General features: G+C 37.6%; 1 protein-coding gene across 4 annotated transcripts in view; it reads left to right on the plus strand.

Moving 5' to 3' along the window:
* GPAM (glycerol-3-phosphate acyltransferase, mitochondrial) overlaps positions 1–13,915 on the plus strand; it is a 62,315-nt gene that overhangs the window by 27,193 nt on the left and 21,207 nt on the right. For all 4 annotated transcript variants that reach the window (XM_072805335.1, XM_072805332.1, XM_072805331.1 and 1 more), the window contains 8 exons: positions 210–340; positions 1,454–1,576; positions 5,012–5,085; positions 7,383–7,496; positions 9,205–9,351; positions 10,341–10,437; positions 11,089–11,225; positions 13,495–13,594. In XM_072805335.1, the coding sequence (XP_072661436.1) occupies positions 239–340; positions 1,454–1,576; positions 5,012–5,085; positions 7,383–7,496; positions 9,205–9,351; positions 10,341–10,437; positions 11,089–11,225; positions 13,495–13,594 (894 nt within the window). In that variant the 5' untranslated portion in view covers positions 210–238. The remainder of the gene's footprint in view (positions 1–209; positions 341–1,453; positions 1,577–5,011; positions 5,086–7,382; positions 7,497–9,204; positions 9,352–10,340; positions 10,438–11,088; positions 11,226–13,494; positions 13,595–13,915) is intronic.

Raw genomic sequence — 13,915 nt, forward strand, 5'->3', positions numbered from 1 at the left:
AAGTCGAAGGATACAAATGTTGATTTAAAAAAAAAATCAGAATAGTTTATTGGAGTTGCTGAGTTTAAACACATCAAAGTCTACCTTTACACATTGACTGAACATGGTAGAAGTACATCAGTAGTTCCCTTGGCATCTGATGATGGAACAAATTAATTTGCCACCTGGATTAGTCATTAAATTTAAATGGTGTATTTTTTTTTTAATAGCACATGATTTGGAAGTTACTCTTTGTGACATGGATGAATCTGCACTGACCCTTGGCACAATAGATGTTTCTTATTTGCCAAATTCATCTGAATACAGTGTGGGTCGATGTAAGCATGCAAATGAGGAATGGGTAAGTTTAATATGGTAAAAATTCAACCTAAAGATGTTTGTTTCAATGTTGTTTATGAAGGAAGCTGGAAGCAACATAATATCAAATAGAAGTTAATAGCCAAAGAAACTGCCTCCAGCTGTTAGAAGATATGTTTATGAAGCCTAATATTTAAACATTCTTATGGTTTTATGTTAATTGGGAAGAAAAAATTGGGTGAGATATTTAAGCACTGTGGTTATGTTAAAAAGCAAAATATTTTGCATAGGAAAAAAAAACAACTAGGAGTTGTTTTGGATGGTGTCCTATAAGATACTTTCTGTGTCTATTTTCCATAATGTAATGATGGATTTTGCAATGGAAATAAAGTTTAAAAAAAAATAAAAGCAGGAAATAAATATTTGCATGAATCTCAATTTAAAGGACATGCATTTTCTTGTATTGTTTTTGTTTTGATGTAACGTAGCATGTTTAAAATGTTTCCTGAACACTATCTGCATTATATAAAAAATAATGTCAGAGTTTTGGGGCTTTTTGGCTTATTTTTGAGAATACTATATCCATGGGATTTGAGCAACTTACGAACTCAATGAGCAAAATGTTTAGAACAATGAGTAGAATTTGACCCTAATTGGACAGTATGGCTATGATTTAAATTCCAGCCTTTAAACTCTGTTGTCAGGATAAAGGAATGTTATATAAGTTTACCTTGTTTTTTGTTTAAAATATTTTAAGCTGTAAATGACAAGTTACTTGCTGTTTAAGGCTTTGTAGTGGTTTTGTGGGAGTCTGTGATAGGAGAGGGATAAGGTTGATTATTAGCATATGGATCCAGGAGTCTGGTTTTGTTCATCCTGGTGTTGTCACAGGCTGCTTAACCTTGTACAACTGTTTTTGAACCTCTGTGCAGTGGACCTTGCTATTACTCTTAGGTGCTTGCTTTTTGCTTGTGTTCCAAGTGTTGATGACGGAGGGGAGTACCATGAAGGAAAATTACTCTGAGAAATTTCTACTACCCAAAGAAACCTAAGTCCTAGGTTTCTCTTCTATCTGAAATATCTTAGTTTTAGAGACCAAGTGGACAAATAGAGTTCTCTTGCCATTCAGACCCTTTTTTTCATTAACATTTATTAGGGTGAGTGTGGTTTCAGACCTACTGTCTTCAGATCTGCAACCTTAAAATGGAAAGAAAGCCTAATGAGCCGAAAAAGGCCATTTGTTGGAAGATGTTGTTACTCCTGTACTCCCCAGAGCTGGGTAAGAATGTTACTGCTTGTTGATCTTTAATAAACACAGTGAAATTCCAGCTTTGTGTGAATTTTATTATTGGATAGTTTGAATGGACTTAGTTCATTTTTAGAACTTAGGCCCATGTTTATAAACCAAATATTCCAAGTAACGATGCTGACTCAATTTTTCTTTCCGTTCTTTTTTTTTTTTCAGTAAATATTGGTCAAACAGTTGATGATAAGTGATAATTTGGTTCTTTTTTAGTTTCTTTTTTTTTTTTTTTTTTAGATTTAATTTATTTATTTGAGAGAGAGAAATGTGTGCCTGAGAGCCTGTGAGACGGAGAGCAGAGGGAGGAGGAGGAGGAGCACTTGGAGAAACCGATTTCTTGCTGAGCTCCATTCTGGAGTCCATGATGTTAGCTGAAGATGGACGCTTAACTAACTGAGCCACTTAGTTTCCCCAGTTCTTTTTAAATTTAGCAGGACTTTAGGGGAAGAGTAGATCTTTTAAATTACTCTTTCTAAAGAGTTTAATAGGAACCTTCATATAACTTCTAGATGTTGAACTTTAACTTAATCTTAAAATCCTAGCAAGATGAGCAAGAGATAGCAGGACAGAGTGAAGTTTTAAAGATGTGGCTCTGTCCTACTCTCCTTTTGCTAAGTTTCTGTTGAGGGGGAGGACAGGTAGGGAGGATGGGTATCTGTTGACTATGATAGTGAAGGATGGTTATGAAAATGTTAGGATGGGGTGCCTGAGTGACTCATTCAGATAGACATATGACTCCTGATTTCTGCTCAGGTCATGATCTCAGGGTTGTGAGATCGAGCTCTGCTTCATGCCCTGCTCAGTGTAGTCTTTGAGTCTGAGATTCTCTCTCTCTCCCCCTCTCAATAAATAAATAAATAAATAAAAATCTTTTTAAAACATAAGGGGTGCCTGGGTGGCTCAGTAGGTTAAGCATCTGCTTTCGGCTCAGGTCATGATCTCAGGGTCCTGGGATCCAGTCCTGTGTCTGGCTCCCTGCTCAAGGGGGAGTCTGCTTCTCCCTCTCCCTCTGCTCCTCCCCCCCATTTATGCTCATTTGCACGTGTGCTCACTCTCTCAAATACATAAATAAAATTTTCAAAAAAGTGTTAGGATAAAATTTTATTTTATTTTTTAAATATTTTATTTATTCGTGAGAGACACACAGAGAGAGGCAGAGACACTGGCAGAGGGAGAAGTAGGCTCCATGCAAGGAGCCTGATGTGGGACTTGATTTCGGATCCCGGGATCATGTCCTGAGCCAAAGGCAGGCACTCAATCGCTAGCCACCTAGGCGTCCCAGGATGAAAATTTTAAATAGAATGTGTATGGGTTTGTTGCTTGTATTTTGGTGAAATAAGCACATCATGCAAAATCTTCCACATTACAGTTTAAGTATTTGAATAATCAGATGAAAAGCAAGCTTCTGTTGCTAATTTGCTAGAGGGATGAATTAGCACAGGAATGTAAAATCTAATGTGCCTGTGTTCTTGGGCAGTAGAATAACCTTTTTTTATTTTTATTTTATTTTATTTTATTTTATTTTTTTTATTTTTTATTTTTTTTAGAATTACCTTTTAAAAGGTATGCCTGGTGGATGCCTGGGTGGCTCAGTGGTTGAGCGCCCACCTTCAGCCCAGGGCATGATCCTGGAGTCCCAGGATCGAGTCCCATATTGGGCTCCCTGCATAGTGCCTGCTTCTCTCTCTGCCTGTGTCTCTGCCTCTTTCTCTCTCTCTCTCTCTCTCTCTGTCTCTCATGAATAAATAAATAAAATCTTTAAAAAAGAAAAAAAGGTATACCTGTATGTTAAGCTCTCTCTGGGATGGGATAGTTATCAGGGTAGAAATTCTGCCTTTTGAGTGCCTTTCATTTATTGACATTGCTTATAATCTGTGTAGAGAGCTAACTGTGCTATGTGAGTTTTCTACTTAGGGTTGTAGATTCTGAGTTGTATAAAGGGATTCACTAATTTGGGCGAGATTTGTGTGGGACCCAGGCAGTTTATGTTCAATATTCTGGTCTGCTCAAGAATATCTTAGTTATAGATACTGTTCCTCTTAGATCACAAGTGCCTTGTTGCAGGAATTTGGTAGTATTGAAGGACCATGATATTTCTAGCCTAGAAGTAAGGCTAGTTCAGATGAATAGGCCAGTTGAAATACAAATTTAAATAAAACGGTCATGTGGCTTTGACTTTAATGCATTCTTTTTTTAAAAAAAAAGATTTTTTGGAAAAGAGAGCGAGACAGAGTGAGCGAGTGCACACGTATGCACAAGCATGAGGAAGGGGCAGAGACAGAAGGAGGGAGAGCCCCAAGCAGATTCTTTGCTGAGCACGGAGACTCATGGAGCTTGATCCCACGGAGCCTCATGGAGCTTGATCCCATGACACAGAAATCAGGGACTGGGCCAAAAACAAAGAGTCCAAAGCTCAATTGACTGAGCCACCTAGGGGCCCTGACTCTAATATGTTCTTAAGTCAAGAGATAGTATAGGAAATTATTTGGTGGTGGGAGGGGTGTTTTGGGGAGGCATAGATGAATTGTATAGTAAATAATTGATTTTTGTGCTTAAATACAGAACCTGATGGAGTTGAACGTAAAGTTCTTCCTTTGGCATGTTTATTCAAAAAAATTTTAAACAGTATTTAAATAGTGATTTTTTGATATTTGTTATCCTTTCTCTGATATCTTGTTTTCCTTATCTCTAAAGAGATTCCACATAAATATTTTTATATTTTCTATCGAAGGTACATTATGCTTTCCCAGCATTTATTTGTGGAATGTTTTCTTTTTGTCCACACTGCTAAAGCTACAGACTCTCTTTTCAGCAGAACTATCTCTGAATTACCCTTTAAGGTTTCCTGTACAAAGAGTGACATCTAGCCATACAGTTTCCAATTAAGTAAACAGTCATTTTAAAGAAATAGACCATACTCTTTCGAGCAAGATGTAGATTTGAAAATTAAAGTGTCTGTCAGCCTCAATTTTCCTATCTGTAAAATGGGGATAATAATTATTGTGTCAGGATTATTGCCAGATTTAGTAATCTAATGATAACTACATGGTACTTAGCATGATATTTTTGCATTTGGAGAACACTGAAATCTCCAGTATTCCTGGCGGCGATTTAACAAGCTTTCAGTAGTTTCAAGCCTTTTGGGTTGGAGATAAGGGAGTGAGGCAGGAAAGGGAGGCACAATTTCCTTTGCAAGGTAGTGGAAAGCCTTAGTTCTGAGCTTGTGACCTTCTTTGAAGGCTGAAAAGTACTTTTTTTTTTTTCAACAAAACATAATTTTTCTTCATCACTTAGATTTTTGAAGCAATGCTTAACTTTAAACTGAGTTATAAAGGTTATCAAGAAGTAGTAATGTGAGCTCTTCACCAGCAGTCCAGTTGTATACTTACGTCTACATTTTGTTTCATGTAGGATAAATTTTTCAACTCCAGTATCCCATCTTTGGGTTTGCGGAATGTTATTTATATCAATGAAACTCACACAAGGTAAAAAGAAATTTCTTTTATTTCTAATACCTCTCAAAAGAAATACTATAATAATGAATGGATATATTCTAAGAGGAATCTCTTCATCTTTTTTAAAGCTAATAGAATTGAGCTTTGGATACAAAGGGCTTTATCTAAAAACTGGAAGCAGCACAGCCCCCTGAGCAGCCTGTTACTATTACACTTTGTAATGATTTAGTAACTATTTTGGGAGAGTGTAGATTTCTCTTAATAGCTTTCTTTTTTTATTTGTATATTGATTTTATATCTGAAGTGTGCCAAAACGATAAAAGGTTTGTCTGAGGAAAGAGTAGTTTCAAATGTCTTATCTATTATTATTTTATACTTAAAAATTGAAATCAGCCTAATTTATGGAGTTTTAAAAGATGTGTTCCTGCATTGAGCAAATGTTCTTTCATTTATTAGGTTAAGATTTTCTTTAGAATTCTTCGAGACTTCAGGCACACTGAAGATGGAGATGGGCTGTTAGGCATCCGAGCCAGAGAAAAGAGGCTTTGTTTTATGTGAATCTAGGCTAGGGGGAAGGGAAGGTTGTGTGAATGTCTGTGAGGCAGAAGAGAATGGCAGCCAAAAATGCTGCCAGTCCTTACAACTAATTCTAAGAGTAAATGCCTGGAGTGGGTCAGCAAGTAGGTTCAGGTGATGAGACATGCTTGAAATTCTGTGAAAAATTGATCCAGAAAAGTCAAGTACTTAAATTTGAAGGCTTTCTGATGTTACTGATCATATTTTGGTGATGAGATCATAAGTGAGCATGACAATACCTGCATATAAAAGGTCTTTTTTTTTTTTTTTTTTAATAGAACCAAAGTCAAGGGATTTATGTTTCCCCATTCCCATGCTACTCTTTTTTCTCTGTCTTAAGTTTAAAGGAGAGAGGAGAAATTATGGCCCACTATTTCTTTTTTTTTCCTCCCTATTTGACTTAAGGAAAATCTCATAGGGTTTCTTCTTGTTTAAGTAGCCATTTTATGTAAAGCCAAAGGGTTCATTTGTTGTCCTCAGTTGGAAGCAGTTAAGGGAAAAAAAAAAAAAAAAAGCATATGCTGTACTGACTAGGCAATCGGAAACCAGTCTGTGTGATGAGCTGCCTCTGCAGCTCTGCGGTTGAGCTGGCTACTTAGCTTTTCTCTGCATGTTACATGGAGCAAAGCCTAAACAGTTTTATAAACACACACACCACACATTTCCCCCCCCCCCCCCCCACACACACACACAACTCAATCCATTGCAAAAGGATTTCATCAGGAGCTGGGACTTTGCACATTCTAGTAACAGTTCTGAAAGTGCTCACTCAAGGAAGAATTTAGAAGTAAACACTTAACATAGTGGGTCAAGTTTGCAGAGAAATGAGACAGAGGAAAGGAGGTAGAAAAAGAATATCCAGAAAAAAGGTGAAGGAATGAGCGATTCATCAATAGTTCTTCCTCCAGTTACTTTTCCTCACCTGAGGGCTTTTCAAAATTCATGAATTTATATTTGAATCCATTTGAATGTGCTTATGAGGAAATGATAGTGAGGCATTATATAATCATTACAAATGGTTTCAAATCCTTGCATGTGAAGGTTTGTAGCATTCTTATTTTGTGGTCTCTGTCTCCAAAGCCCTATATAAGTAACACATAGTCAGCAACACTGATGGGAATGTGTCCTAGGCCTAAGATAGGTCAAATGTCCGGGGCGGGGGGGAGGAGGTAAGAATTTCTGGCTTCGTAAGCCCAGTATACAAATGTTCAGACCGTACTTGAGCTATCCTTGACTTCTCAACTAATCAAGCCTTATCAATTCAATATGAGAGTCAGTGATACCTTAGATTAAAAAAAAAAAATTACTTTAATAAAAAAAAAATAGCCCTTTGTGTAGAAAAGACTTCCAAACTTTTTCTTTATAGCTCACAGTTAAATATATAGATCTCATTCAACATACTTGCTTTTAACAATGTTTTAATAAAGTAAGACATTTTTATTTCTTTTGTTTTTATATTGGTTTATTATTTGGCAGAGTAAAAACCAGGCATTTTTTTTTTTAAACCAAGCATTTTAGTACACAAATTCCAAGTTGAAATTTTAGTTGAGAGTACATGAAAGAAATCTGGAATGAAATTGTCTACGCAAATCATTCTGAACTGCTACGGAGAATTTGCTATAGTATGCCACATTTCAGGAATAGATGAAACAAGGGTTTGTTTTTATGGCAGGGAAACTACTGTATACTTCAAGCAATTTTTTTTAGGTCTTCCTAGTCTACTCTCTGCTAAGTCTTTTTTCACATTGCAGGCACCGAGGATGGCTTGCAAGACGTCTTTCTTATGTGCTTTTTATTCAAGAGCGAGATGTCCATAGAGGCATGTTTGCCACCAATGTGGCTGAAAATGTACTGAACAGCAGTAGGTAAGGGTAAGGATACTATTGTAAGGGGAAGAGGCAGGGATGGGGTGAGGGAGTGGGGGATCAATTCCTTTATTAACCTTTAGTTTCTCTGGGACTCTGTCTTAAGTGGGATTTCCATTTCCAAATGTTAAATGTTAAACTACAGGGAAAGCAAGGAAAGGCAGCAAAACAGGTGGTTTTGCGAATAATAGTCTTGTTTTATGCATTAATAATCAAATGGGCTTTTAATATGTGAAAGGTGAGTTAGAATTTAGAGATGCACATACCTAGTTCTGTTAAGTTTTCTTTAATATGAATATTTGGGACATTATGTTTCCTATCTTATAGCTGAAAGAGAAGTGCATTTGCTATTTCAGTTATTGAGTATGTAGGTACAAATTTTTGTGCTAGAAAATCCTTCCTAGAAATTTTAAGAGAATAACAATTCTGTCCTTGGTCTCAGAAGAGCTTGCTTACAAATGGGAGTGACTTGAACTCAGAGTGGGGAAAGAAATCATTCTCAAGTTTAAGTGTTAGAGTATGGGAGTTTGCAGGAAGGTCAGTCTCTGCTCCACCTCATTGGTGTGGCCCATGTAGATATCTACCTGGATTTAGGGACCAGAAATCAGAGTGGTTAGAAAGACTGCTTTGAAATGCAGGCCCTATGCTGTGGTTGTTGAGGCCTGAACAGTGGTGGCACATAGTAGGTACTCAGTAAAGAATGAATGAATGAATGAATGAATGAATGAATGAATGAGAAAATAGTTGATATGGAGATTTAGTTATCTTCTCAATTACTTGTAAAAAATACATGCCTGGCCAGATTGAAATGAAGGTATTAAAGGAATAGGCTGAAGGTGCATCAGTGTCCTATGGAATTGATCTTTTGTATTAATGAATTACGGGACTATGTGGGGTTTTGCTGTGTACTAGTCTGAAATCAGTAGCAACGGTGGGAGAAAAATGTAATTATTTGAAACTCCTTTGGGTTATTGTATGTTCTGTTTTCTAGGTAAAAACCTTTAAGTATGTTTCATTCCATTGCCTGTTTTGACTAATAACTAGGATATTAAAAGTGATTTAAGGAGGTTTAACCTCACACGTTCCCTAAGTCACATGGAAGATTTACAAAAACTAGGTTAAATCTTACCTCTTACTTTACCACTTATCACTGTGTGTTGTTTTAATCTTGAGCTATGCCTTTCTTATATTAGTAAATTGATATGGGAAACACTTGTAAATATTTATACTCCTCTTTGATCCCTCCTAGAGAGTTTTACATGTTGTTCTAATAAAGTCACAATATAAATGAGTAAAGTCTTCAGAAGAAAAATCACACTTCACCTTGGCAGGGGGCTTTGGATACCTCTGAATTATATTCCTGAAAGGATAACCTTTCTTTCTCTTCCTCTGCTAGACTGCAACTTTGTATCCCTTGCAGGATACCTGGAACATTCAATTCATGTAGTTGTTAAGCCAATGAATTTGAGTTAGGTTCTTAAATCCGCCTTCCAGATACCTCAGAGATTCCTTGATTTAGGAGTGTAATATCCTTAATATTTAGTGGGCAGCCAAACAAAACATATCTAATTTGAGCTTATTTTCAGGTTCTATAAGTATATTAAGGAGATTTATAGCTTTTCTTGTGATTTATAGCTGTGATTTAGAAAATACTGAATGCAGAATGTATCCTAGAACCAGTTACATTGTCTTTCTGTTTTCAAATCAGAGTTCAAGAGGCAATTGCAGAAGTGGCTGCTGAATTAAATCCTGATGGTTCTGCTCAGCAGCAATCAAAAGCCATCAATAAAGTGAAAAAGAAAGCCAAAAGGATCCTTCAAGAAATGGTTGCCACTGTCTCACCAACAATGATCAGGTATTAAAAGGCAAAGTAAAAAGCTTTCCTTCAGAGCCATCCGGTTTTGAGCAAATAGGGACTGAACCATTGGACTTTCCTAGTGCAGTGGTTTCCGTCCAAAGGAAGTTTGAGCATGTTCTGATGTTAAAACTAACTCCTTTTTATATTCTTATTCAGCTTCCATAGGAAGTAGCACTGTGGTAGGATTTGAGGTGCCTTAATCTTTGTTAATTGATAGCAACCATTGTACAACTGCTGACATCTCTCTAGACTTGTGTGGTAGATTTCACATATCCATATCTTACAAAAACTGGTTTTTTTTTTTAAGATTTTATTTATTTATTAATGAGAGACAGAGAGAGAGAGAAAGACAGAGAGGCAGAGACACAGGCAGAGGGAGAAGCAGGCTCCATGCAGGGAGCCCGACGTGGGACTCGATCCCGGGTCTCCAGGATCACGCCCTGGGCTGAAGGCGGCACTAAATCACTAAGCCACCCAGGCTTCCCTCCCCGCCCCCCCCCTTTTTTTTTTTTTAAAGATTTTATTTATTCATGAGAGACACAGAGAGGTAGAGACATAGGCAGAGGGAGAAGTAGGCTCCCTGGGGGAGCCTGATGCGGGACTCGATTCCAGGACACCAGGATCATGAGCAGAGCCAAAGGCAGATGCTCAACCACTGAGCCACCTAGGTGCCCCAAAAGGGAGTAGTTTTGTACGGCATTCTGCTCACCTAAATATTCAGTTGATGATTTGCTTCTAAAGTGTAAAGTATGCTATTTGAGTGAAATGTAAGATTTAGTCTTTAATAAATACATGTATCTATACGTATACATGTAAAAATCAGCTCTTTAATTCAGAAGTTCAGATACAGACATACACACTAAGTTGTTTATGAGCACTTTTAGGTTGTAGGTTCAGAAACTTTAGACAAAAGTCAGTTCTCTCTCAATGTATTTATGCACATTCAAATTCCTTTTTTTTTTTTTTCCTTTTTAAATTTCTTTTAGACTGACAGGATGGGTGTTGCTTAAACTGTTCAACAGCTTCTTTTGGAATATTCAGATCCACAAAGGCCAACTTGAGATGGTTAAAGCTGCAACTGAGGCAAGAATTTGTGTGATCTGTCATTCTGTTATCCCCATGTTTGTGGAGTGATGTTAGTTAGAGTCTTTTGTATGGAAATGTTCTCTTGTGTCCTGTGTGCATCCAACCCATTTGGAAGATTTCCCCCATGTGAGGTGACCACAGTAGTTGTGCATTTGGGGAGGTGTGAGTAAAGGAGGACCTGCCAGTAATATGCTGGATTCCTTCTGTAAATTACCTTGCAACAACTCTGAAATCAGGTAGAACAATCCGTATTTTTAATGAAGAAATAGAAGTGCAGATAAGTATTTCCCAATCATGGCTAGTGAGTGACTGCCCACGATTTCAACCCAAGCCAGGCTTGACTCTAAAGCCTCTGCTCTTTTGACATGATCAGAGCTGCCTCTCCGAAGGTACATAAAGTCCATTTGAATTCTCGACTGCACTTTTCCTTTCCTAACTCATTGTTACTGTGGTGGTTGTTGCTTTCAGCTGTGGAAGTATTAAATTGGGAGAAATTAGTGGAAAATGTTTTTAAAGAATGAGTCATTGATCAACGAGCATTCTAACCAAATATAAAATTGCAATTGTACACAGATCAATGACTCATTGATTTGATGTTCACATTTGAATTTTAAATTTGGCTTTTTTTTTTTTTTTTTTTTTTACTAGATGAATTTGCCACTTATATTCCTGCCAGTTCACAGATCACATATTGACTATCTCCTGCTGACTTTCATTCTCTTCTGTCATAACATCAAAGCACCATACATTGCTTCAGGCAATAATCTTAACATTCCCATCTTCAGGTAAGACCAGCTTATTTTGAATTTTAGGGTAGTGGAAAGACTGTATGTTGAATATTTATTTTTTCATTATATGTCTTGAAACATAAAACCTGTTATTGTAAAGATGATATTAGCTTTTTTACTTTTGCTATATAAGTAATGCATATTTATTGTGAAAATTTGAAAAGTACAAAAAAGCATTAAGATTATTAATTATTTCTATGTTTTATGTGGGGTACTTAGTGAACTATGAATACCTCAACTTCATTGGGAATATTTATCAAATGGCTAAAAGGCCTAGAAAGATGAGCTAGCATATTGTATAAGGCTTGGCAGTAGGGGAAGGTAGGGTGGGTATGAGGGTTGTGGTGATGGTAGGAAGTAAGTAAGAAGAACCATACCTGTTAACTTTGCCCCGATAATTTAGTACTGCTAGGACATGTAATAATTATAGCATGACACGAAAAGTATATATTAGAGGTTTTTGGGAGAATGCAGTGCATTCCATTCAGAGGAAATAGTATGTGAAGAGGCTGAGAGGTTCAAATCCATGGTATGGTCAGAAGGGCAGGCGATTCAGTGGGATTAGAATATGAGCTGCAGTTAAATGGTCAAAGGCCAGAAGTGGTCATTGCACAGGGAGTGAGAGCTAGATCACAACCAAGAGTTTTTAAGCCAAGAGTTTATAGAGTATATCCTGTAGTTGGGAAGTGGTCAGATTTGCATTTTGGAAAGTCATTCTGGATTAGAGGGATTTAGAACAATTCTGGCTCTATTGCAACTATTGCAATAGTTTAGGCAAAAGGTAATGAAGGCTTAAAATTTGTCGTGGTGCTCTTGGTAAGGAAGGCATAGAGTGGCCACTAAGAGTACTTAGGTGAATTTATAAGATGAAATGCTAGTCCACAGTGGGAGAGGGGGAAATGAGGGAAGAAGCCTCCCAGATATTTACCACCTGGTGACAGTAGAGCTGATCACCAATGGGGAATGGGTGAGGAGTAGGTTTAGTTGGTTTAGGACATTGAAGGCTCAAATTTCAAAGCATAGAGCATCTCTGAGGTCAGCTCTGAGCAGTTGGGAATAGAACGAGGATGGATTCACAGTAATTGGTGGGGGAGTGGACTGGCAGATTGTGCAGGTAAGGTCTCACAGAGTGGCAGTGTGATTACCTTTGTGTGCTGTGAAGTTTTACCCTCAGCCTCACAGTCCAAGGAGCTCCTTCCTAATCCTTTGCTCAAAGTTCTGTGGCTGGCCAGACTCATGTGAATGGCTGAAGGGAGGTCATTCATTCATGTGTCAGTTGATACTTACCCAGCTATGTTTTAGACAAGAGTGAAGAAGGTAACGTAGTCCTTGCCTTCAAATAGCTCTGTAGTTTTGCTCTTAGAGGATATTGAAAATGTATGTTGATATTAATATTAATATCACTCTATTTGAAAAGGGGGATGCTCTGAGTTTGGAAAGGTTGACTTAGGTATTATAAAATTTCATTTCAATGTCAGAATCCATCAGTGTCATAGAAAGAACCATAGGATTGAGAGAAGAATCGTTTTATCCCCCTGTAAGGGTACATGAAGCACATTTTTGTTTCATGTTTTGGGAAAATGGTTATGCTTGGTTTTGGTTTGATAAGATTATCATTGTCTTACTGAGGCACTCTCTAAGCAGTACTTTCTTTTTAAAAAAATATTTTATTTGAGAGAGATTGCACACAAGCAGGGGAAGGGGCAAAGGGAGAAGCAGACTAAGCAGGGAGCCTGTCATGGGGCTCAGTCCTAGGACCCTGGGATCATGACCTGAGCTGAAGGCAGATGCTTACCAACTGAGGGACCTAGGCGTCCTTAAGCAGTACTTTCCAAGAACATTTGCCCAAGGAGCTTCTGCCACATCACATTCATTTTGTAGTAAATGTGCCAAAGGTAGATTTCAGGATATCTAATAGTCAATGTCCTGAGATCTTTGACAGTTTTAAGATTTATCAGTATTTCATCGTCCTCTTTAAATCTATAACACCATCTTTGCAGGGTAATGTATTGTACAAACTTCTTTTAGTTTGGAACAGATGTTATTAGAGCTTCAGTACATGAAGTGATATTCTAAAGGCTGACAAATGATGCAAATGATGGAAACATGTCAATAACATGAAAATGGAAAAAGGCTCATGTTTTCACTGTCAGCTCAAACAACACATGTGGTTTATATTCATGTGGCATATGTTTTGAAGTAACCTAGAATTTGTGTATCCTTACGTTTTTCTTTATAAATAACTAATGCATTCCTTAATTTGCAGTACCTTGATCCATAAGCTCGGAGGCTTTTTCATACGACGGAGGCTGGATGAGACGCCAGATGGACGGAAGGATGTTCTTTATAGAGCTTTGCTCCATGGGGTATGTACATTCTCTCATTCTTTTTTTTTTTTTTTTTTTTAAAGGTTTTATTTATTTATTCATGAGAGACACAGGGAGAGAGAGAGAGGCAGAGGGAGAAGCAGGCTCCATGCAGGGAGCTGGACGTGGGACCCGATCTCGGGTCTCCAGGATCACACCCTGGGCCGAAGGCAGCACTAAACCACTGAGCCACCTGGGCTGCCCACGTTCTCTCATTCTTAAAGCCCTTATAGTAGTTGTCACAGTAGAAGGAAAAAGAGACTTGACTGAGATTTAAAAAATTGTCTGAGAAATTATGTAAGTGGTTACTGTTTGAATATG

This window comes from Canis lupus, chromosome 29, assembly GCF_048164855.1.
Source record: "Canis lupus baileyi chromosome 29, mCanLup2.hap1, whole genome shotgun sequence".
In the NCBI taxonomy this organism is placed as follows: domain Eukaryota; kingdom Metazoa; phylum Chordata; class Mammalia; order Carnivora; family Canidae; genus Canis; species Canis lupus.